Source organism: Vanacampus margaritifer, chromosome 8, assembly GCF_051991255.1.
Source record: "Vanacampus margaritifer isolate UIUO_Vmar chromosome 8, RoL_Vmar_1.0, whole genome shotgun sequence".
In the NCBI taxonomy this organism is placed as follows: Eukaryota; Metazoa; Chordata; class Actinopteri; order Syngnathiformes; family Syngnathidae; genus Vanacampus; species Vanacampus margaritifer.
This window is the reverse complement of record NC_135439.1, coordinates 4934438-4960806: the sequence shown is the minus strand read 5'-3', so window position 1 is coordinate 4960806 and position 26369 is coordinate 4934438. Positions and strand designations below refer to the sequence as shown.

General features: G+C 41.7%; 1 protein-coding gene across 4 annotated transcripts; it reads left to right on the top strand.

Moving 5' to 3' along the window:
- The first annotated feature begins 300 nt into the window (after positions 1-300).
- phc2b (polyhomeotic homolog 2b (Drosophila)) lies at positions 301-26369 on the top strand. 4 transcript variants are annotated; one of them, XM_077572587.1, is made up of 15 exons: positions 301-898; positions 12708-13065; positions 14396-14557; positions 14651-14728; positions 15941-16102; positions 16425-16571; positions 17924-18218; positions 19698-20029; positions 20571-20784; positions 21246-21463; positions 22036-22165; positions 22995-23100; positions 23250-23364; positions 23758-24085; positions 25054-26368. In XM_077572587.1, the coding sequence occupies exons 2-15, from the start codon at positions 12766-12768 to the stop codon at positions 25206-25208; spliced, it is 2742 nt and encodes a 913-aa protein (XP_077428713.1). In that variant the 5' UTR covers positions 301-898; positions 12708-12765; the 3' UTR covers positions 25209-26368. The 4 variants fall into 4 exon arrangements, with proteins under 4 accessions (XP_077428713.1, XP_077428712.1, XP_077428711.1 ...); XM_077572586.1 differs by lacking the exon at positions 301-898 and adding an exon at positions 5892-6037; XM_077572585.1 differs by lacking the exon at positions 301-898 and adding an exon at positions 10054-10220 and having other exon boundaries at positions 23761-24085; positions 25054-26369.

The following is a 26369-nucleotide window of genomic DNA, read 5'->3' as shown; positions in this document are numbered from 1 at the left end:
GCTTAAAATTTGCTTAGATTTTTTTTTTTTAAATCTCTTTAGTGCGAGAAGAGCGATACATGTGCAATTAGAGAGGCTGTAAATAAATGGATTGATGTTATTTGCAGTGTCTGATATGTTATGGAGAGAGTCACCACAAATTTGAGATGAACAAAACAGATATCCAATGAAACTGGGTGCAAATTAGGGTTTCAGCATCTTGCTCAAAGACAATTTGTCTTTGACATGGCCACTGTCATGTTTATTTTCAGTCTTGTTTACTCCCTGTCATGTTTAGCTTCTGTTTTCCTTGTGTTTTCCCCTTGTCTTGTCATTTCCTGTTTTATTGTGAAAAGTCTGACTCCTCTCGTTTCAGGTCACTTGCCCTTCCTTGTTTGGTGTCTTTGTCAACCCTGATCCCTGATTGTGTCCACCTTTCGCCATTACCCTCATGTGTCATCCAATCAGTGCCCTCAGCCAGGTGTGTCTTGTTATGTCATTAGTGTTGGTGTATTTAGTCGGTTGTCTCCCCCCTGTCTGTGTCGGTTCATTGTGATTTGTACGTCTTTCCTCATGTCATGCTGCCTGTTATTTGTTCCCTCCCAAGTCATAGTTCAAGTTCAAGTTCATTTGTTGTTGCCACTGTCGTAAGTCATTCGCCACGTCACGTTGACCTTTTTGCCTTATCAGGATACATGTCATGCTGTTAGTTTTGCCTAAGTTGTTTTGCCATGTTTAGCTTCATGTTTTGTTAGTTCTGTTTATTTTGCACTTTGAAGTTAGCTTTTTGATTAGAAATTAAAACCTTTTTTTTTGGACTGCACCTCTGCCTCCTTGCTCTGCCTTCCCGCATCTGGGTCCTAAAGCCCCCACTCTACTGACAGCCACAAGGTTTGAGGTTCAAACCCACAACTTTCAGGTTGGGAGATGACCACTCTACTGTGTATTATGACGCGTCCTTGCACAATACTATTTTTCAGCTAAACTTGTTTCCTTGTATGTGTTTGCCCTGTAGTTTGCTTATTTTAACGTCTGCCTTTCATAAAATGACGATAAAATGTCAATAAATATTTTTTTTTTTTATGACATCATATATATTATCTTAAATGAAGACCCGGTTGTTTTCGTAATTTAGCAAAACAGGTACTTCACGTTTGTAAAAAGTGTCTTTGGTGTTTATGAAATAACACGCTAGCTTAATTGAAGATTCACCTGCCTTCAATGTTTACAAAACGCGCACTTCAGGTGTGTTGAAGACTAAAAAATTGCCTCTGATGTTTACAAAAATACACTTGAGGCTTCTTGATGACACAAAAAGTGTCTTTGAGGTGTTCAAAACCTTGTAAGCTATAAATTCGAAATCAATTGTTTTACCAGTGAATGTTTACAATTCCAGGTTCTTTAAACGTCTTTGATGCCTATTAAAACACACCCAGGTTTGTTGTAGATTCATACAACAAATGTGGTTCTTTCATATGAAGACATCAATTATCTTTTACAAAATTTTGTGTGCGTATGAAAATGACATAAGCAACTTTCGTTGAAGACAAAGTAAAATACTTCATTATTGTATTTGGGGACAGCTCTGGCATGTTTTCTTGCTGACAAATGAGGAAATTAATGACAGCTGAGCTAAAAGTCTAAACAGGCACGGGGGTTTCAACTGTAAGCAAACACTTTGGTGGGCCTTTTATTGCCAATTGCTCCACAAAAAAAAAAAAAACACTGCAGCCTTGTTCCTCTCTGCACACACATCGGCGCAGACTACAGGGCACGTTGTAACTTCTGTGACGAGAATCCTATTATTTTGATCGGCTGTGAGGGAATTGAAGTAATGAGGGCGTGATGGGTCGCCAGGCGTGAGAGGACGCTCTGAGCTGTGCTGTTTCATCCCCCCTTTCATTTCCTCATTCCCCATTGAAAATAATAGAAATTTGGTGTTGGAGTGCAAGCGTCGCGACTTTTAGCTTTACAATCTTGCTTTCAAGTGTAAAACGTTGCATGTTAAAACTTATAAACAGTAAATGTATGAGCAGTTTTTCGAGACATCAAACTATCAGGCCGTTGATGACTTTAATCTAAAGCGAGGAATCTGGATTCAAATCTGCCTGAAGCTGGCGATGGTGATGCCATAATGACCATTCATAGCCAGAATGACACCTAGACCATCCTGTTTCATGATGAACACAAGGTGTTCTATTGAAGCCATTGTGACTCATTTCCATTCCATTCCAGTGGGGACTAAGCCCTGCCAGATCACTGTATGATAGAGTATTTAACCCCTACTGTTCTACATTGAATCTTGCAATTGACAATTCCGATCTTACGTCACAAGTCAAAATGGCGGTCAGCTGAAATGGAAGCTCTCCGCTCATTGAAAAGCATCGGACTTTGGATTGTTGTGATTTGATTTGTGAGGATTGTTTTGATTCCAACATGTGATGAAATGTCATTTGACAAATGACTACTATAAGAATCTGCCTGGTTTGTATGCTAGTCATGTACAGTGCAAGCAATACAATACGCCATTTGTTTTCATAAGCATTTGCATATGTTTGGAATTGTCGATCCCCACAGCATCCATCCATCCATTCCTTTATTTATTTATTTTAAATAAATTTGTGAAGTCTGTCTCAGGTCGTGCTAGAGAGGGGATGTCTGCTGTGGCTCAATCAGACTAAATATCCTTCTTCACAATAGTCATCGACCCTGTGCAAACATGATGAGGAGGGGGGGAAACACGCAAGCCATTCCTGAACTAATAAGCAAACTTTGATGACAGTTCAAACAGGCATCAAGGTGGCTGGCTGGCCGGTCTGCTGTTTACAATATCGTAGACAAGGACAAAACGGCAAACACAAAAGAGGAAGCCGACCGAGGCAGGCAGGCCTTTGACAGCAGGAATTTTCATTGTCTCGTGGAAACAATCGTCTTCATTCCTGTTAGCTATTTTAAACACTTTTCACCAACCCTGGGACTCGGGGATGACATTGGAGGGACATTTTAAACGCACCAGAGCAGACAGCTGAGTTTATGGCTTAAACCTGTCAAACTGTCAACACAAGATTTTATAAATTATTTTTGATCAACTCCAAATCATGTTTCTTTTAGCGCGCATCATTTCTCAACATGTTTGCACTGGCGTGTCTTGGTTGAACGTGAGCAAATTTGTAAACTGGTTAGACAATGTCGCCTCCGTGTGGTACTTTAGTGCAACAGCATCATTGCCAAATTATGGGCATAAAGTGCTCAAAATGGGGACTTTTATTGTTTATTTTTATTTGTATATTATTTGTATTTCAGTTTTTTTTAATAATATTATATATATTAGCATTACCGTCTAAACCATTATTATTCCTAATCATTTGTTTTATAGTATGTTTTTTCTCCAACATAGTAGCCTATACAAATTTGTTTTTGGTCATTCTAATATGTTTGTAATTCAGGGTTAAAAATTTCTGTCGTTTTTTTGTTGTTGAAAATAAGGATGTGTAAGTGTATCACATTCGCAAAATGTGGACCCACCCTTTTTTAGATTGCATTTTAAGTGTAATTATTGTATGCTTACTAATTTTATTTTTATGTATTTATATATTTGAATTACAATATGAATATATTCAGCATATAATGTGTTATTCATCACTTGCTCATTACATAACACAACATAACTATCCTATCGCAAAATGTACACTTATTTCAATTATTAGTACTGTAGTTTCAGTAATTTTATTATTTCTGTTCAGTTTTTCCCAACTCATTAGTTGTATTCTCTATTTATTTTGTCAACATTATTATTAAAATATTGTTGTTGTTGTTTATTGTTACCTGACTTGCCATTAATATTTTGCATTATTGCATGTTTCGACAATTAAAACTTGAATTTGCTAGTTATTACATTGACTGCTACGTAAATATATATATATATATATATATATATATATATATATACTACTTTTAACAATATTTTGTAAGTGTAATGCATATAAATAAGCAATATGCAGCTCTCAGTATACAGTGCAAAAACATGTCTGTATATAAACTTGCTTTACAATAATCACGTTATTATCAAAGCAAATAAAATGACATATCTGTGGAAATTATTACAAATTAAGGAGTTGGTATTAACGTTGTTATTGTCTTTCTTTCTTACTTTCTTTTCTTTTTGCCTCATTTAATACACTTTTATATGAGCAACATTAGTTCCCAAACTGTAAAGTGAGTTGTAAATTGTAAAGAGACCCTGCATTATTGTGACAGTGATAACAAAACGTTATACTGTACAGCAATAATATCTGGTATGCTGTCGGCCTCTTAACCCCGGGGGTCAACTGAGTACAGTGTTCATGTTGTGTCAAGGGAGCAATGAGTGAGCACGTAATTAAATCACGGGCCAACCAAATAAGTCATAATCTAATGAATTATTCACGGCTTCTAAGCGTCACGAATGCGACCCCCACCCTCCTTCTACTCTTCCCCTTCCTCATGTTACAAGGCAACAATATGGCGGCTTTATAAACAGTCTGTTTTATTATTTATGTATTTATAGTTTGTCAATGTGCCCTGCGATTGGCTGGGAACCAGTTCAGGGTGTACCCCGCCTACTGCCCGAAGCCAGCTGGGATAGGCTCCAGCGCCCCACGCGACATTTTGCGGTTAAGAAAATGGATGGATGATAGTTGGTCAATGGAAAAAAATAATGATTGATGCTTCTCTTGCTTTTTTGGGGCATTTGTGTGACTTTTCCTATAATCTTAACCTTTCTGTTATGCTGCAGGTCAATTTGACCCATTTAAAGTTTTAAAAAGGTGGCAGAAATGGGATCTGGATCACTGAGTGGCGTGCAACACAAATTATACTTGTGGGATTTTAATGAGTATGATGTAAAGGGCAGCATTTATAGTTAGCTAACATTTATTTGTGCATCCAACAAAACTCAATGCAGCTCTGCTTACCTTTGGGATTTTACAAGATACTTGCAACCATGGGGGATTTTCGCATGATATTGCCTCTGCTTCATTGTTTCAGACAGTGTCGTTTCTTGAAAGTGACTCTGGATCAATTTGTACTTTAACAGTCTAGGCAAATATGCCATGGGTGGAGAAAAATTGATCGTGGTAGTGGTGGTGTAGGGCGGCTGATTATATTTTTTGGGTTAATTGTTTTGTTTTTGCCTAAGCTTGCGTGCAATGACTTTAGTTACCGCTCCAGTGAAGTGAAAAATAGTGCAATTACGGTGGAAATTCTTGTTGCTAACAAATTGGTTTACAAACATATTTCAGACAAATATTGGGTTTCACGAACTCTGCAGCATCCTGACATCCTTCACAGGGTCCATAGTTCAGGTTATTATTATTTTTAAAATGTCTTGACTTTTTGGTATATAATGTTTGTGTGTGCCCCCCCACCCGTAAATCAACACTCACCGTTTCTCCCCAGAAAAATGCAATGTATAAGTGATTATGCTATTAAGAAACACTCTCGCTGGTTAAATAGGCCCTCTTCAGTCCCTAAGCGTGAGGGACAATAACAAAGAACTCGAGACTACACGATATAAAGGCGCAACGAGTGACAGGATGTGTGTGCGTGTTTATTGCTGTATTTATAAAACATGCATCAAATTAAATATAGGATTTAGGTATGTTGGAACTGATGAATAGCATTTCCATTTATGGGGGGAGTAGTTTTTCATTAATAAGTTTTTTTTCTTCTTTTTTTAATGTCCCGTTAGTTGAAATGGTATTAATTTAAGGGTTAATGGGTCTCGGTTGTCATGGAGACCAAAACGGCGCTAGTTGACAGGCGCTGTGTAGCCTTGTAACAGGAGACGAGTCGTGAGCGAGAAGGGGGCAGGTCCTCACCGCCCCGTGGGCTCCGCCTATTGGTCGATGGGGCCTCACGTGACCAGCGTGGAATGCAAATGCAAAAAAAAAGTTGCCACTGCTATGCTTCTGCTGGCGTTTAGCTGTTCTTCGGCAGGCCAGAAATGGATTGTGTTGTAGGCTAAACAAGGGGACACAACACCAGAAGGAAGGGCGACCCGGCGAGGCTTACGATAACGGTAAGCAGGAGGCTTATTTATACAAAATCGCCTCTCACCCCCCTGCTATTAGCTTGCTCGCTCGTGTCCTGGAACGCGGGAGGCTGGCTCGCTAGCTAAAACATGCGCCTCCCTCCAAACACTGACCTTTTCGTGTCGTTTGTTCATTAAATTCCACGTAATGCATGCTCTTTTTTGTGAACACCTCAGTGTCGTGAGCTCACGTGTGGTGGTATTCCCCACGTACGCCACGAATGAAAACAAACCCATGAGGGGTAACATTTAAAAGGGGCTGTCAAGCTCGGTTGCGCCGACAAGCCCCAATATCGACTTGACGCGCTTGGTAACATACGGGCACGCGTGACGTCACAGGAGCTATTTTGACAAGCGTCTGTCATTGCAGCATGGCGAAGGCCCTCCACTAACCTCACGTTGAACTCCCACCTCGGTTTACATTTGCGAGACACATGTAGGTCAACCACGTGACTGCAGTGGGAAATCGTTCCGAGTGGAAAGTGGCACTCACAGGCCACAACTTAAAGGCTATGTCCATATTTGTTGCCATTAACTCATCTGGAACCACTGGGAAAAATTCAAAAACTAAAATCAAATATCGACTATTTGTTGGTTGCATGTTATTCTCCTTATGAACTGCTGTCCTTGAGCAAGGCACTGACCGACAGGCAATTTCTACAAGTGTGGTTGTTAACCAATATTGACCCGTCGGTCTCTGGGGGTCCCCTAGTAGCCACCAGCCAGCAACAGCTAAGGCCCCCTATTTACGGTAGGGTACGCATTTTTGTGACTGTGTTTTGTTATTGATATGGGCAATTATTTGGTTTCCCTGTACCTCTTGAGCTGAGGGAGTGGAGATGGTGTCTTGCTCAAGGGCACCTTAACAGCAGTCAGACCAGCAGGAGTTGAACCGTGAATCCTCCAGTTCCAAAGTCCTTACAAATCGGATCCTGTAGCCCCAATGTTGAACTTTTGTTGCTAGACATTGAACTCCAAAATTGTTTTAATTTTGTGGTATATTGATCTCCAAAAGTTTAGTTGAACTTCAAAAACTATTTGGTAATTCACGTGTATGGTGGCGTTGGTGAGGTCCGCCCTTTGAAATGTGTCCCAAAAAAAAAAACACCCCGCAAGTAATATACTGAAAGTTACACATACCCATCTAACACAAAGTCTCTTTTCTCTTTGCCTGTGTTTCATTGGTGCCTTATATCTGACCCATATATACCACATCGACACGACACTCGTGAGATTGATTCATCAGAGACTCTCCTTCAGCATTTCTAATTAGTGTGCTTTACCAGAACAATTTCACTCGCTGCACGGTATTTATAGATTCCAATGCAACCGTTTTCATTTTTCAGGCTCCTTCTGCACCCTCAGCATTTGTGCTTTGTGTAGGTATTTTAACAGCTTGATACATTTGTGTATTTAATTGTAGAGCTAAGATAGGGTGTTAGAAATGCTTAAAGTGTCCACCCGGCGGCCTATTTCGAGATATTGTTGGGTTAACGGAGCAAAATTGTGTTGTTTGATAAATATGTGGTGTTCCCATTTTGTGTCTAATCTTGTACTAACCCAAAGAGCACGACCACAAACAGTTATTGTTGGAAGGGGAATTCAACGATTCCAAACCTGCAAGCATTTACAAGATGAGTGCCAGATTTTAGTATTCTTTTGACATTTTGTTTTAGTTATTACTGTCGATCACTGTCTTCGGGCGGTAGTAATGTTTTTGGAGTGTGGGAGGTAACCGTAAAATGTAAAAAAAAATCAGCTGATCCGATCCAGCCGATCTGTTCGGTGTAGAAACCATACATACAGTATAAGCTCACATGGAAAGCAGATTTTTTTTCCTCCTGGAAAAGCTTGTAGGCATCTCTCTGCATTGTTTTTGCGCCTAGTAATGAGCTCGGTTTCCTCTTTGAACAGAAGATGTGGTTTGTTTGCTTTTAAAAAAAACTTTTGCTTGCTTGATTAAAAAGCTCTCTGTTTAGTCTGTTGTCTCATGACGCTTTAGGGCTCCCAGCTTTCGTACCCCGAGGTTCATCATCAAGCAGCCGTCCTATCATTGTCCCTTTCTTCTCTTTTGTTGACCCCCCCCCCCCCCCCCCTCAGCCTCACAAGTGCAAGACAGGAGGCCCGCACCCGTGGTCTCACCTCCAGCTAATCTATATGCAAATGAGAAGTTGATAATCAATGAGCTTCATGCATGGTCGGCCCCAATCAATACATTTCAGTGGCACGGCTACATTTCACCGAGCCAGACGAGCGGGTGCCGTCTTAATGTGACGGGCCAGACCGTAAGCACGCCATTATCCTCTGATTCCATCTACTTGGAGTGCACATGAATGAATAGTGATCCCGTCCGGGGGAGCTTTGAATTCCAAAAGTCAAAAACTACGTACATTTATTGAAGAGGGTAATGCTATTTTAGTCGTTTTTTTTTTTTTTAAATGAAATGTCATTTGTGTGACAATTTACGCTCATTAGCGGAATTCAGCAAGTCCTTTGTTCATGACACCGGTTCAGTTCTGGCTGTAGTCACATAACCCAAATTTATACGCAAGTTAGAACACACCGCAGCCGTAAAACTACACTAGCTCAGTGGTGAAGCGATAAACAAATTTAAGATTTATAGGGAAAAATACTTACTAAAAATACTATTGCTATTAATATTAAACAATGAAATTATTGTAATGGCAGGAGGTTTGAATTCCAGTCAAGTAAAAATGTCTTGGAAGGAATTGCAAATTTATTAAAACGTTTTTTTTTTTTTAGTCGTCATTTTTTTGTGACAATTTAAACACAATAACAGTATTCATTAAAATGGGTATATTTTGTCAAAACAGGAGCAGATTAAATATAATTTAAAATGTAAATTGCTAGCAGGATATTCCCCAAGGAATTAAATGTTCTTAAACAAAATATTGTGTACATAATAAATATATATATATATATATATATTAGGGCTGCAAATTGCCTAGTACCTGGCGATTCGTATCACGATTCAATTTGATGGCGATTAATCCCGATACGAATCTATTAATTGATTATTGTGATTTTTCTTTTCTTTTTTAAACTCAAATTTAGAAAATACAAATCTGTAAACTTGGTTTACACTTCCTGTCCCTTACCTAATATGGGAATTTGTTTGGCCTCTTTACCATACATGTAATGTTCTGTCCCTCCAAAATTGAATTCACCCCTACCAAGTGGGGAACAATTAATAGTAATAATTTCCCTGACTGCAATGCATTATTGATATGAACCAAGAATAAAAGGACATGGATAGGAAAATGCCACTTCTCTTTCGGCCAATCAACACACATCGTCCGAGTGGACACCTGGTACTCTGTGCAGTTGAGTAAATAAACTCTCGCAACCAAACATGCCCCTACATGGACCGAAATAACCTGCTGTCAGTCGTCTCGCCAAATGGATGTGAATTAGTGTCTTGTTAGTGAGATAAGGGTACGTTGGTGCTCCTGTCCTCAATTGACTGACTGAGTGACTGCAAATTGGCCTCCTTTATAAATGCTGGTTATTTTTTTCAAATGAGTGAATTTGGTTGCACAAAAAGGAAATTTTTGTAACCGCTTATACTGAAGTGCATGGAAATAAATATGCAGGCAAAGACGGCGCTGTTTTAATGATTTTCAGAAAAGCAGAAGCGAGAATAGCATTGTCACGTCAGAGCATCTATGCATGTATACATGCAAAAAAAAAATTGGGGTACCATAGGGGAAGGGGGCGGCCCATCATTACCATCATCTTCATTAGAGAGCATCCTGCCCACCACCAATCAGCACGCCGTCCTGCTCGGGGATTCCGCCGTCGCCCCGTTGGCTGTCGCTAGGATACCACATAATCAGGAGGCAGGCTGCGGCCTGGTTGGCGGGGTGGGGTGTCGATGCCGGGACGACGAGCTCGCCGTGCGTTAGGGGGTAGGTGGAGGTGTTGGAGGAAGATGAGGGTGGGGGGCGGAGGGGTGCCGCAGGGGGCTGGGCTGATATAGCACACTCGCACAAACGCTTTCAGTCAGTCAGTCAGTCGCTCAGTCAATCAGTCAGCCAAGCAAGCGCTCGAGGGGAGGCAGACAAAGAAGAGCATCATCCTGAAGTAGGACAGCACGCTCCCGGGGGATGGGGCACCATACCCCTGCATCGCGTTGGGGGGGCCACAGGAGGTAGGAGAGCCGGGGTTGCGGGGCTTTGTCTCAGCAGCTGAGCACCCCTCCTCACACGCGCACAAACATTTGCGGTAGCCACCATTCCATATTAATTTGCGGGGTTTGCACGTCGGGGCTTAATGGAGGCTCGTTGCCGTCCGCGTTTGGGTTGGAGCCAGCCAGTCTGTCTGTTCGTCTGACAGCCTCTTAATGGCTCTCCTCTTCCTCTTGACTTCACAAATCCTCTAGGCGCAAGTCTGTCGGTCCACGTGAAAACATCACATCTGCTCGAGGGGTGTGGAGAGCTGCATTCGACTTGGCGTAGTTGTTGTTAGTACACTTTGGTTGCGTTCACGCCACAACTTTCAAGTAACACAAACCCGAAAAACAGAATCGGTTGTAGCCTGTCAACATAAGCCTGACGTCATTAAAATATGATGATCGATAGTGTATCCACATGTGCGTCTACCCTAAACAAGACCCCCACGGTGAATTACAACTACAGAGGAAGCACAGACCATTAAAGAGGAAACAGTCACTGAATGCTTAGATTGCTTGCTTTGAGACACTTTTCATCAATGTTAATTGTGTTTTGGGCTTGTGCGCCTCCAGGTTCAGTAAATCGTCACTTTTGGGCGCCATCCTCGCATCTTCAAAACCTTTTTTTTTTTAGTTATTAAACATTGTATCGGTTAAATTGATATTATACCTTTAAATTGCTTACATTATTACATTTTCCTAAATCATGGTTGATTACTAAAATGTTGAAAACATTGCACCAAAATATTCAAGTTGTTAACAGGACAGGCCTGCTCAAATGTCTTAAACTATATCACTTCATTCGAGGATTTCTTACTCGTTGCAATTTTCAATTTTGGGGAGACATGCTGCAATGCTTGCCACAAGACCTTATCAGAAAGTTCAAATGACACTTTAAATTGGTTAATAATCTGTAATAAATAAAATAAATAAAAAATGGGACAACAGTCACATCCAACAGTTTTAATTTGTGAAAAAATATTTGGCATTTGATGTTTTAGCCCAACACTGATGAGGAGATGTATTTATATAATTGAAATGTGCATGGATAATAGGAAAATTTTTAATAGGAATTGAGTGTTGGGTAGTGTAAATTTGGCACGTGTCTTTCTAAATGCAGATGTAAAATGTGTGTGTGTGTGTTTGGGGGGTGTTTTCTATTACAATGTCACTGATGGATGAGTGATTTCCCCTCACGGAGAGACTGCGGTGGCCAAAAGCATCATTTCGAGTGGGGGGGGGGGGGTAATCGCCTCCCCCCTTTCTGTGAATGTGGTGATATTGCGGCGGCTGCTTTGTGTACAACCATGCAAGCTCGTTGTCTGATTGGATTTCAGAACTGTCACTCTCACCAACAGTTTGAATGCTAATGAGCCCTTAAGGAGATGTAATAGCCTTGCTTTTTGAATTTATTTATTTATTGTGAAAACTTTCCAAGACATTTTTGTTTGTTTACTATTCTACACTCTGCTTTTAATGGAATAGCATATGGTTTCTAAGGGTTTTTCATTTAGTTAGAAATCTGCTAAATAAGCAGGCCGTACATCTGGGCACGGGCCCCTAATCCTCTCTAAATAGTAATGAGGAGGAGGAGGCGGTAATGGCTTTAGAATGGCAGTGTAGGTCCTGATTTAATTACTTCCATCAAACCCTCCTCACGCTGTTTAAAATCCTCAAACCCCTTTTTCAACCTTCACCCCTCATTTTGCTGTTTAATTGCATGAACACACCTCTAACCTCGAGGCTAGAAATTCTATCCTCCCCACTTTAAGCTCTTTTTTTTTTCACCCTCATCAGCTGGTGACCCTGCTTCCTTTGTAGTACCTTAACTTCCTCTTTTTTACTCTCAAAGGCTGGATTTACTTAATTCCTTTTTTTTGGGGGGGGGGGGGGTGTCTCTCAAGTGGCATAATTGGGATGCCTATTGTCTGGCGGTGAATATAATCAACGCATGGAATCGGATTTCTTCAGATCTGAAGAAGGATCAGAATTATATATATATATATATATATATATATATATATATATATATATATATATATATATATATATATATATATATATATATATATATATATATATATATAGTCTGACTGTGTTTCACTTATCTGCCAATTTGTTTGCCCAAACAGTGCAAATAAAAGCATCAAAAGACATCCACTGTCAATCTAAAAGTACCGTGAAAACACAGGAAATTAAATATAGTCAAAATTTGCTTCTTTAAGGCATGCCACACACCAAGCGACGTGATTTACCGCAATTGACAATTGTGAACAAATTAGTCAGCAACTCGCCCCAGCACACCTGGCAAATGACCCTCGCACCCATATGGACTCGCTGCACCAGAAAAACTGCGACACCTGGCGTTCCCTTTCTTCAACTGTTACGCTTTACTTTGTGCTTTCCTTTCTGACACCCAAGTGTGTTTCCTTTCTCATGCGCGCCGCTTTCTATACTGTGTTCCAGGCACAGGCGGGCCATCCAGAAGAGCCGGGGGTCAAAGGTGAGAAGAGCAGAGGGCACCATGAGCGAGCCTGGGCCACCCACCACACCCGCTGCCACCAGCGCCGCGACGACCACCATGGGCGGCAGCTCTGCAACCACCACCACCACCACCACATCCTCCAGCTCCACCACAGCCGTCAGCAGTAACACAGCAACACCGTTGACTACCATTACTGCTTCTGCTAGCAGTACTAATACCACCAGCAGCAGTAGTAGTAGCAGCAGCAGCAGCACTACTAGTAGTACTACTACTGCAGCAAGACAGGCAATCCCTCAGATTTCCGTTTACGGCGGGATACCCGACAGGCAAACTGTGCAGGTGATTGCTTCAGTAGCTGCGCTAATGTGACTGAATTGAGAGATGTTTATGTTCCTTCGGGTCTTTAAAAACAATCGAAGGGAGGAATGGTCTTTGCACTTTGGTGCTCTTGACACCGTGACCCCCAGGATTAACCTCCACACTGTCTGAATAAGGACCCGCTTGACTCTTAATGGCAGGTTTCTCCACCATTCAGACCAGCAGCATTGTTACCAACCAGTATAAAGGAGATTTGCTCGTTTAGTGTCACGGAGGAGCCTCCTTTGCGCTGACGGATTTTAAGATGGCCGGAAGCTTCAATGTCACCACCACTTTTCCACTATGGCAACTAAATCAGCTGACTGCACTTGATTGCTCATAGTTAATGTTTGTCTACTTAAGTTGTGATTACGTCTACATGCAGGCACTAACTAACCCTTTTAAAAACCTGAATAAGAACCTTGGGTTACCCATTTCATAACCGGAATGCTGGTTCATATAAACGCAATCGGAATACCTCGAATGAACGGGGCTTTGCTTTTCGTTGTACGCATGCTCACAACCTTTTCTTCTTCTTTGCTTATTTGTATTCACAAGAAATCTTGGTCTTTGTAGTAACGACTTATATGCGCAGCGCCGTCCCACTCACTACACGGGCCTCGCTTGATGAATACATTGATTTCTCCATGGCGTTTTCACGTTAAATTGTGCCTCTAAGGTGAAAATGCCACAGTTTGTGGCACGTTAACTATTCAATGGTACTCGTCTGTATAGGAACATTAGATGATATACACATAGTTCCGCTTTATCCAAACAAGTAAGTCCGACAAGAACCACACTTCTGGAGCGAGTAGGAAACTGACAACTTTATTTAGCGTGGTGAGTGACATGAATATAATGTATTTTATTGACCGTTTAAAGTTAGAAGCGGAAATGACGTCTATTTCACATCGGGTTATTCCAAACGCCATGTACACGGGGGTAACTCTGTCAACTTGCGCATGGAAACGTGTTATTCCGATTGTTCCAGAAACCCGAATTCTGACCATAACCCGAATATTGCCTGCATGTAAACGTAGCCAATGTCAGCAAGTAAATACAAAAAAACCCTCCTTCTCATCCATTGTAGCTGTTAGTTAAAGCGTCTCATTCTTAATGCGTTCAATGCGGTTTAAAAAAAAATATATAGTTTTCCACTGTACTACTTTGAAACAGAAAATCAGCCACCCCAAATTTGCAAAAGTGTCAAGAGGTTTCTTTACGCATTCGCCGACCCAAAAATTGCAATTGACCTTTTAGTAGTGCCCGCTTCACAGGTTTTCATTGTGTTGTGGTTTGTTCTGTCGTGCAGGTGATCCAGCAAGCGCTCCATAGGCAGCCGAACACGGCGGCACAGTACCTACAACAGATGTATGCGGCACAACAGCAGCATCTCATGTTACAGACCGCAGCCCTCCAGCAGCAGCACAGCCTCAGCACCGCTCAGCTACAGAGCCTTGCTGCCGTGCAGCAGGTGATGAAGCCCCTCTCAAGCCCTTTTTTTTTTACATTTTTATTTAATTAGTTTTAAATATATCTCCACCCTCTTGCCCAAAACTTGCCACAGGCCAGTATTGCGGCCGGTCGCCAGAACACCTCCCAGAACGGCACAACATCTCAACAAACAGGATCGACTCAAACCACAGTAAGAACAATCTCTGAAGTAGCTGGAATGACACTTAGTAGAGCGCAGACCTCAGCGTAACGAATTATACAAATTAGTCAGTCACCCACCTCCTGTGCATACCTGTATTTGGTCATTATGAATCATGTAGCGCAAGCTAGTGACAGTGTAATAAAATTAGATTGACCGATGGTAAGATAGATGTTTAAACAGGGATGTGATTTTTCCGCTAATTCGCGGAATTCCGCTTTTTTTATCCCCCCCCCCAAAAAAAAAAAAAGTAGTAGTAGTAGTTCATTGTGTATGCACATGACTCCGACAGATAACATCTTCTGCTATAACAAAGACACTTGTGGTATGCTCTAATATGATTTACTTTTCATTTGGTCATGATACAATTATTTGTTCATGAAATTTGAACTCTTCAACATTATTTATGTGTTAACTTAGTAATCACATTAGTTAGATATGATGATATTCTCAGTGATAGTTTTTAAAAGCAAAGGCAGTCCAATGTTTTTGAATGTGACTGATTTTGAGTTGACTAAAACTGCCATTTTATATGGGATAGTTCAATATACATTGAAAATTTATGCTGTTGTTTTGTCTATTTCTTTGTCATGTGAGTGCATTGAAAGTACTTAAAAACACGGAAAACCCATGAGCGAGTGCCAGCGGCCCCCAGACCCCCGGCTAAATTTTCAGATAATTTCACTTTGGTCAAATCACATCCCTGGTTTAAATCATACAACCAAACTGAGAGACTAAAATGCAAAATGTCATTTTTTTGCAGCCGTATGACAAAATTTTATTTTTTGTAACCACATGAAAATGCATGTGTTAGGGGTCCGAACATGGCCCCCTCAAATTCACTCAGTAGAAAACCCTGAAAAGTTGCAAAAGGTTAGCCTCCGACACCTCCTTCAACGATTGACATGAAGCTGTGGCTATCATAACAGGATACACCAAAAATTATCTCGGACCCGTGCACAAAAATGAACAGGAAGTTGGCCATTTTAGTTTGAAGCAGCCATTTAGGGTTAATGTCAGTACTCATACTTCTGCGAGCTCCTACTCTGGAAATGTATCCAAATGAGCCCAAACCATCCTAAACAGATGGGTGATGTTAAATTGTGAAGCTGTTTTGTTTTTTGATGCCTATACCATCTTTTTTTTTTTTTAAGTCTTTTTCGACAGAAGTTTTGACAGTCATCTTCTCCCCCCCCACCGTAGATCAACCTGACCGCCTCGCCGGCGGCTGCACAGCTGATCAGCCGCGCCCAGAGCATCACGTCAGCTCCCACCAGTATTTCCCAGCAGGCTGTTCTGCTGGGCAGCCCGTCTAGCCCCACCCTCACCGCCAGCCAGGCGCAGATGTACCTCCGTGCGCAGATGGTGAGAGAAAAAAAGCCTTTCTAGTCCTTTCTAGCTAGCAGATATTTTCTACTGGAGACTCAAATGTGTGTTTTGGGTATTCTTTATGTGGATACTGAATGGTGTGCTACATTCAGGTAATCAGTGCAATGTGTTGCAGATGGGACAAGTTCAAAGCATTTTTTATTTATTTATTTTTTTACAAAAAGTTGCTCGACCTTGTCAGTATTGTCAGCTGGTATTTAAATCTTCCTTGCATTAGCTTGAAATTCTATTGAGCTCTTATGCTGATGCGTTCTTGACTGTAGAGTATGTATTGTGTTGCGTATGTGGTGTTTTCTAGGCCCAGCAGAGCAACGTTTTCCAGGCGCAGCAGAGCAACCTGGTGCAAGTGGCCAGGAGTTTGGGCCGAGCCGTCCCCCTGTCGCCGCAGCTGATCTTCACACCGACAGCCACCGTAACGGCGATGCAGTCAGACAGCTCCGCACAGGTATACTGGCCGTCGCCGTTCGTTTCTCCGAGTGACACATACTGCTTTCAACTTGAGAGTGGGGGAAAAACAACGGCCTTTTGGTTTTACACAATGAGTGTGAAAACACAAGAATGGCTCTCAAATTGACAAGTCTTCATAACCATAACATAAATGACATCCATTTTCTATAGAGCACTATAAACAAGCAAACTTTTGTACTCACATTCAAACCTATGAACAATTTAGAGTCTTTATTGAATGTAGCATGCCAATTTTATAGTACCCAAAGAAAACGCACGCAAGCATGGGGAAAACATACAAACTGCACAAAGGAAGGCCGGACCTGAGATTAGAACCCCTTACATAGCTGTGAGGGTGGATATACTAACCACTATACCACCGTGCAAATTTGCTTGCATATACAGTACACAACGAACGGTATTTGTATTTTATTTTTTTAATTAATTTGGTGTGGGTCTTTGATGTGTTTCTTTACAAATTGACATTGTCATCCACTGCCAGGGTAGCTACAATATGTTTTTTTTTCAGTAAAATTTGGATGGAAAACACTTGTAGCTCGTAACTAAAAAATAATCTAATGAGAAAAAGTATAATGACGATAACTGAGCTTGTCGGTGTGACAAAATAATCTTACCCCGCAGTGCAAACTAGTATATTGCGTGTTGTTTATGACCTTGAATGATGATACCGTCATAAAATTAATGACATCATGTACTCAATCTTGAAAATGAAAACGTACTTTTAGGTTTCGGCGCACTAGGAACTTACCACACACACATCAGGATTCTTGATGTGACCCAAAAACATGCACCTATTTTTTCTATTACTCTTACAATAATAGGACAGCACAGTGGACGACTGGTTAGAACATCTGCCTCCAGTGCAGAGGTCATGGGCTTCATTACTCCAGCCTTCCTGTGTTGAGTTTGCATATTCTCCCCGTGCCTGCATAGGGTTTCTCCCACATAAAAAAAAAAAAAAACATGCATGGCAGGTTCATTGAATATTTTAAATTGTCCGTGGGTGTGAATGTAGTATGAATTGTTGTTTGTCTATTTGTTCCCTGCGACTGACTGGCGACCAGTTCAGGGTGTACCCCGCCTCTCGTCCAAAGTCATCGCGGATAAGCTCCAGCAAGTCCACGCCCCATGTGAGGATAAGTGGTTCAGAGAATGGATGGGTGGATGGATACTACAGTATAATGCACTTAACTTTTCCTCCATTGAATCTTCATTTATTCATGCAAATAATGGGGATAGGTTCCAGCCCATGCTAATGAGGACAAGCATTATGGAAAATTGATGGGTGCATTAGCCAGTACGATCACCCTTGCTTTGTTTTGTCTTAAGAATCAGGTCCAAAATCTGGCCATACGCGGTCATCAGGGAGCCACCACGTCCTGCTCGCAGACTCAGACGCTGCAGGCTCTCAGTCTGAAGCAAAGCCCCGTGCCCATCCAGCCTGCCTCACTTGTCAAGAACCCCGGCCAAGGGGCGCAAGCGTCTGCGGGAGTCAAGTCTGGCTCATCTGAGAGCCCCTCCGAGGCAGGAAAGAAAGGGGACGCTGCGGTGGTCACGGAGGCCCGGGCCATTAACATGAGCCGCAATGTCACGACAGTCAGTGCACAGCCACTCATTGCTCCAGGTGAGTGGAATCTGTAAAGCTTCATTGTGATACTGCGTTTTCCAATTTCCTTTCATAGTTCATATCACAAGTTTGGATCCTTAATGGCTGCTTGAGACAAGCAATTATGGGGCAATGTAAATATTGTACAGTTAAACATTGCACAACACATAATCCTACCTTCACACAGTAAATAATACCACTAGGTGACAGTATTGTTCTGCAAACACCGTCCTGTTCCTACTCAATTAATGTCTTTCAGGCGTCCTCATAGGGTAAATAATAGTTGTACTTTTATGTTTGTTTTTATTTTTATTATGCAGCGGTCAACTTAATGCTACACTTGTTTGCTAGTAGGATGTTAACATTTCACTTCTCCTGTGCAGTTAAAAGGTTTTATGATGACGAGCCTGGTACAGATGAATTCACAATGTGGAATTAAACCACAATGCATTGGGTTTGACAATGGAGGTTTCAGTGTCACGTGTGTGTGCGTGTGAGCAGTGTTTGTGTGTCTATTGTGTGTATTTTGGAGTGCGTGCCTATGTAGCCAATGTAAGGGTGGGACATGAGCGTATTGATGCACAACCGCATCTGGCTTTGTCACACTAATTGATGCACATAAACCAAATGGAGTAGACGAGCCAAGAGTCGTGTCTGCATGCCGTCAGTAACGATTTACATCGGGTTACCCTGGCAACCGGCCACGAGGGGGCAGGAGGAGGATGGATGGATGGAGGAAGAGCTGAGACAAATCCACACTAAATTACTACATATATATTGTTTCTATATTAATGAATAATTAGAATAGCAGTAAATAAATCTTAGCGGTTTGAGGTTGTTTTTTTTAACAAATATGCTAAATGGCTTTTTAACCAAGTTAAGATTTGGAATTGGTATTTAAAAAAATTGCTCCAAATATTGATCGCATTAATGAAATGGCATAACAATTGACTTGATTTTGAGTGTCTGATGCACATTATCCACGGAAGATACAGGAGAAATACTGAATAACTGAAAGCTATTTTACCGAATTCAGGAAGTGTGAGATTGTTGTTATTGCAAGTATTTGAAAGCTGGTGTAAATCGATAACTTGCAACTGATATACTTTTTAGGCACTTATTAACCAGCTCTGAGATGTGGAAGCAACTCAAACAAAATGCTTTAGTATTCCTTGGAGGTCAAAGTCCTTGTATTGCCTGTCACTCTTAGTCTGATGTGGTTCGGATCAGAACAAGCAGACAGCTGACAGTTGGCTCCTTTTAAGGCTGCAATACCTCCTTAACCCGTGGGCAGTATTTTATTTTGAAATGGCTTGGTCAGAACCAACAAAAAGCCAAAAAATGGTCACAATAACGCCTAGGGGTTAAATAAAAATAACACCTGCACACGCCATTTAACACATTCACAACGCACATTCTCTCTTCTCAGACTGACTTGGTGGTGAATGAGGCCTGTAAATTCCTAAATTTGAAAAAAGTAATCTGTTTTGCTTGCAGCCTACACACACATTCAACCACACTCGCTGGTTCAGCAACACAAGCAGCAGCAGCAGTTTGTGGTCCATCACAGCCAAAGTTCCCAGAGGACCCCCGGTCAGCTGCTGCAGACGGCCTCCATTCAGCCGTCACCGCACCCCGTCCCCGTGTTGCCCAAACCAGCGATGCACCAGACCGCCGCTCCCGGCCAGCACGCCACCATTTTCCACTCCACCATAAGCCCCCACACGCTCCAGCCCGCCGCCTCATCAATCTCTTCTTCCACGTTGACGAGTCAGGCTAAAGCTCAGCCTGTACAGCTCACAGCCATCAACCTACAAATTCATCCCACGGTACGAGCTGCAAGATGCCCAACAATTTGGTAATTTAAAGCCATGTCCATGTGTACACCTGGTTGATATGTGTCCAAAAAATGTCTCTTGGACATAGAAACTACACAAAATAGCCAGTATTAGGCTATGTTTACATTTTAGGCCTGCCTAAAAAGCAACGGTTTTGAAACTAGTTTTCATAAGTGAAACTAGTTTTCATAAGTGAAACTAGTTTTCATAAGTGAAACTAGTTTTCATGAGTGAAACTAGTTTTCATGAGTGGCCTAACATCAGCAACTAGTTTTGCTATGATTCCAAATGTAAATTGCAATTGTGCAGATGTGAGCCAACGACTTTTTTTTCTTCTCATGATTGTCCAGTTCAGCAACATTACTCGGTGTATGGTGGGCCTAAGCAGAACTCAGATTATGTGTGGGATATTCTCACAACTGTCACTTAGACACAGTGACAATGTGGCGCTATAGCCAACCAGAAGAAAATAGTAAATGCAAAAAGTATATCTCCTACCTCATGAACGTTTCGTTTCCCGTTGAAACTGCAGGCCTCTCGAACACTGGTTCAGGAGTGTAAAGATAAGCCAACATCACTCGTGGTGAGAGAGACGTGTGCAGCCTCTACCTCGCAGCAACAGCAACAAAAGCCGCCACCGCCAGCACCAACGCCACAACCACCACACCAGCAAAGTACACCATCGCAACCCAGGAAGCCTGTAGAGCAACCCAAGGTTGACCCAGTGCCACAAGGTCAAACACAAGGTAAAAGATCATTTACAGTAAATTTCCATAAAAATTTAAGATGGTGAATTTAGGACATTTTCGGATTGGGCATGGGAGTTAACTGGGAGTTCAGGGTAATTTAATAGAAAAGCACAAATATAAACATTTTGTTTTGTTATAAGCAGACTCAAATGCTCAAATTTCAGTTATTATTGACGTAAGGCTAAAATCCACAAACTCTTGCTCTCAACCTTCAGTACTTTAAATTCCTGGTTTATTCACATACATTTCTGTTAATTATCATGGAAAATTTCCCCCAAATTACACAACCCTACTCAGGACTCAGCTCTTACATGGTCATCATCATCTTAAGGCACACATTGTGAAGTGTGGGAATTTTAAGAGTCCACAGATGAGCTCCTCGGGGAAAGAAACAAAAAACATTCTCCTTTTTAACAAGTCTCCTTTTTAACAAGTCTTTATTGTCATTTCCCTCTCAGGGGGGGGTGCGACCAAGCGGCCGGCGCCTGCACCTGCACCTGGGAGCCCGCCCCCTCCCATGGCGTTGGGAAACGACAGCGAGGCACCCGCCGTGACGGCTGCCGCGCCGCTCAACGGCGAGAGCAAGCCGCCACAGGCCATCGTCAAGCCGCAGGTCCTCACGCACGTCATCGAGGGTTTTGTCATCCAGGAGGGTGCCGAGCCGTTCCCAGTGTGTGTAAGTGCCCACCCCCTTTGGTAGCCAGATTCGAGGAGACGAGCCCCGAGTTGTCGAGCTCTTTCTCGCCTGCAGGGAAGCTGTCAGCCTGTAAACACAAATTCTCTCTCTTGCTCTATGTGAGCTGACAGCTCGCAGCTTGTCTGTGATTCTTGCTTTAATTATGGACACGCTGAAAAGAATACACAGTGTCTGATGAACATCTTTCCTTCATCAATTTTAACTCGTGTGCAATGGGACCTCTTAAAAGTTGCTTCAAAAGTCCAACAACATCTGCTCATAATATGTCAAATGAAGCATACAGGCATGTACAAAAAGGTCTGCAAGGGAGCAATACAGTTAATATTGAAGTCTAGTCAGGTCAATTCGATCTACAGTTCATATGTTTAAAATAAAATTACACACATCCTCCTTTTTCTTTGCAGCCACTTTTCAACCATATCGCTAACCCTGTGACATAGAATATTGCAAACTTGCTCTGTGTGACCACAGACATCCAAGCGCATAGTACATTCAGCAAGTTATTGTCATCTGTTCATTGTGTAATCATTTTAATATTTCTGTATGAACAGGTGGAGCGTCTCCCAATCCTCATCAACAGCCCCAAGAAACTGGACAGTCAGCTCTCCTCTGACCCGGACAAAACTCCTGTCAGCAATGCGGCAAACTCCGACTCCGAGCCCGAAGACTTAAATCTGACAGGTGAGGCACAATGTGCTCAGTTTGGTGTGGCTCCAATGTGAGTGTCCAAAGCTTTACAATACGCACCCCACTAGACGTAACACGGAATTCTGATTAATATTGCTTTTGTGGAATATGAGTTAAGCAGCAAAATTCACCTGTTTTCATCCATCTCAGACAGCTCATTTGTTTTCTGAGTTAAGCCATGTGACATGCACAAGCTGAGCCGTGATTGGTCGCTGCCTGAGCAACTGTGATGTCATTTTCAGTCGACAGCAAGTGGCAAAATGGCCGCCCCATGAAAATGTATAAACTGTGATGTCATTTTCAGTCGACAGCAAGTGGCAAAATGGCCGCCCCATGAAAATGTATGAACTGTGATGTCATTTTCAGTCGACAGCAAGTGGCAAAATGGCCGCCCCATGAAAATGCATAAACTGTGATGTCATTTTCAGTCGACAGCAAGTGGCAAAATGGCCGCTCCATGAAAATGTATAAAATTTCACAAATGCAAAATTAATCAGAATGCCGTTACACTAGATATATAGATATAGGACATATTGTGAAGAGATTTTTTTTGACTTGACCAACCCTTCTGAAGGAGACATGTTAGCCTGGCCATCACTTGAAAGTGACTCATGAGCCTGCCGAGTTGATCAGGTAAGTCATGAACAGAGGAACTCAGTGTGGGGATGGTTATTATGTAATCAAAAGGAAGTGCAGAAGGGCTTTCTCACTGACCATTTTTAATAAATAGATAGAGAAAGGATGTACTTGATTAACTTCACATTTGATATTACCAATAACGCAAAGTAACAGCAGACGCAATCGTTCTCATCTGTTTCAACAGAAAAGGATCAAGAGCCCAAGTTGACGTGTGAATACTGCGGCTGGGTGGACTTCGCATACACGTTCAAGGGTTCAAAGCGCTTCTGCTCCATGGTTTGTGCTAAGAGGCAAGTCAACATTTCAGTTTTTGATGTAAAACGTGTTTTCTATTTGAGGAATGCTCTCCAGTGATCAATTTTTTTTATTTATTTTTTATGATGCATAAATCTGTAGTCTCTACTATTACAAATGATGATTATTATTTTTTTATGTACAGGTACAATGTGGGCTGCACAAAGCGCATGCGACTTTTCCGTACAGAGAAAGCCAAACAAGCAAATCGCTGGCGTAGGAGAAGTCAGGGCCGCTCAAGTATCGAAGCCAAGAAGCGGGTATGCAAAACACTCAAGCGAGCCTTTCTTCGACGCTATGCATTTTTTTTCTCACAATTTGAATGCATTTACAAGTGTCTTGACATTCTTCAGTCAAAATGCACCAACGTTTTTTTTATTTATTTTTAAAATGCATCAAATCCTACATTGCATCCACTTGCCACACACACTGGTTGAAATCTATGTTTTTAGGGCGTGGTAGTGTGCAGCAACACTCACATGCATACATTCTTCATCCTCTGCAAATAAAGAGGGACTTCTCCTGCTGCAGTTTACTGAGACAATTAGTTGTAAAACGTATTATTTTTGTGTGTGTATTATACTGTCCCTTGGTGGCATGGGCCGGAACGGGACAATAGCCTTTCCATTAATTGTTTCATCAACCCCTCTCAGAAGATGTCCCCGTCGCCACAGCAGACTCAAGGCGGCTCGGTGTCCTCGCCGCATCACTCCCAGCCCAGCCAGGAGGAGTCCAGCCCGTGTTCGGAGATGTCCAGCTACGAGGAGCCGCCTTCGCCACTGTCGGCAGCCAGCTCGGGACCCCCGGCGCCCCCCGCCCCGGCCCCCGTCCCCATCCAGCGGCAGCCCAGCAGGGCGTCGTCAGAGCCGGAGGACCTCGCCGGCAGAGACGCCGCGGCCGCTTTGTGCCAGCCGTTCTTACCCAACGACCCCACCAAGTGGAACGTGGAGGAAGTGTACGAGTTCATCTGCTCGTTACCAGGTCAGGAAAAACTACTTCATGATGTGCAAAGTCTCCCTTCAGCACTCGACTGCATTCTATGAAGGGCTGCCTCATTTCCTACAACTCACAACAATAAACATCGTGTTAAATGAATGCCTCTCTGACAGCGTCACTCAATTTAGCATAATTGTGGGAATGCTGGAAGCCCCCATTTTGGCAAAAACTGGGTGGATTATTGTGGGAACATATGTTGTTGTGATTTTTATTCTCCACATTTTTTTTTGCCATGAAACGACTCCCACATAATACTTCCGATTTACACACTTGCTTCAAATACTCCTTCCGCCTTCCGGGGTATTTATCATCCGATTCCACATTACTTACAGTATTCGCACAATTTAACGTTAAATATCAACTTTCCACCATTCATTTTCAATGGGACTGACATTGAACTTTTTCTAAGTACACTTTCCACACCCACTTCCATACATGCAACTGACCTCCATTACCAGCTGTCTTATACTGCTCAGTGGTGCATTTGGTAAATTGCCTTGTCCAGTAACCAGGAGGTCGCGGGTTCGAATCCCACCTAGACTCTACATTGCAAATATATCCATGGCAATTATGCTAAGAAAATAAATGTATACCAACTGGCTATCATAGTTCCACTTTTCCATCTAAATGAATGTACTTTCAGATAACTCTTTCCATATAAATTTCAACTTGCTACAAAAAGTCACGCCTCCCTGGTTTAAGTGTTCTTTGTATTCATTTATCTTTCAACTACAATTAATAATTTGTAATTTTCACATATTTTATCTTTCAATTTGAATTCATAAGCATTCATCTTAGCATTCAGCTTACAGCATTCCCACGCAATTTCTGCAGAAATTGCATTTAGTCTAGTTTACAATAGTGCTCCTGGGTTTGCTCTCGTTAGATTTTAAAGGTTTGAGTGTATTTTGGCATTGTGAGACCGATTTTTTTTTTTTTTGTTGTCCGCTCAGGCTGTCAGGAGATCGCCGACGAGTTCCGCTCCCAAGAGATTGATGGCCAAGCTTTGCTCCTATTGAAGGAGGACCACCTGATGAGCACCATGAACATCAAACTTGGACCGGCGCTCAAGATCTTTGCACGCATCAACATGCTCAAAGACTCGTAGCGACGGATGCGTGCGTGCGTGCGTGTCTCTGAAGTGACTATGACCTCACCGTCTCATCTTCACTAACTCCTGCACTTGATGGCCGCGTCATCAGCTGACTGAAAAACCCACTTTGGTCCCCATATTGGCTTCATACGGAGAACCGACTGAGATTAGTAGTATCTTTAAGTGTTACTCAAGAGAAAGTTTCTCTCATGTGGATTCAGATGTACAAGACAGTTCATCTTTATTAGTTTGAATTTTTTTAGAGGATTAGTTCAATCCCAAAAGTGAAAAGCCATCAAATATAATGTAAAATACTTTTCAGAAGGCCAATTCCTATTTAATTTCAATATTTTAAAGAGTGTTTTTAATTGTTGTTATTCTTGAGATGGCAATTTTTTTTTTTTTTCAAAATTGCAAAAACTTAAAATCATGAAATATTTCACTTTGTAGTGAAACTATAACACCAATTTCATTTTTTTATGAAACTACTGAACTACAAAAAGTTGTCCATGATATTCTAATTTATTGAGATTCCCCTGGAAATGTGGTTTACTGAAGAATAACAATGAAGGGCTGAGCAAATCAGTATAGCACTGCCATTAAGTGTTTTTTTGTTTTGTTTTTTTAAATAAAGTTTTGTAAGACATATTTTGTAATTTGTCAGCCTAGGAAAGGGCAAAACAAGCAGTTTTGTGTCTGGGAACAAAGATTGTATTAATGATCAGCAGGAATGTTGCTGCCAAGCGTTCTGTATCGTTATGTCCGCTTGTTTCACTAACATGGCACTTAGTCATCTTTGTGTTGCCTTCACCTTCAACATATGAACTGTAGAGTTGTCACGTTTTGTGTAAATAACAGCCAGACTGACTGAAACCGTGCAGTTAACTTATCCTTATTTGAATACAGATATGTTAAATATTTTTGGGGAAATATGCAAATGTATATATAAAAAAAAAACGTCTGAGTTGTTTTTTTTTTTTTTTTACTTGTTTTTTGTAAATTATGTTGTGTGTGTTTAGTGGCCGTGGAGGACTGTACTTGGCCAAGCTTTTGTTAAATGCTTGTGTTTAACGGCACCGTTTGGTACGCAGCTTTTTGCCGCTATAAATGATTTCATTTTCAATTTCAGTTTGTTCCTCTCTTAATTGCTGCGACGTACTAATGACAACTTCGTTT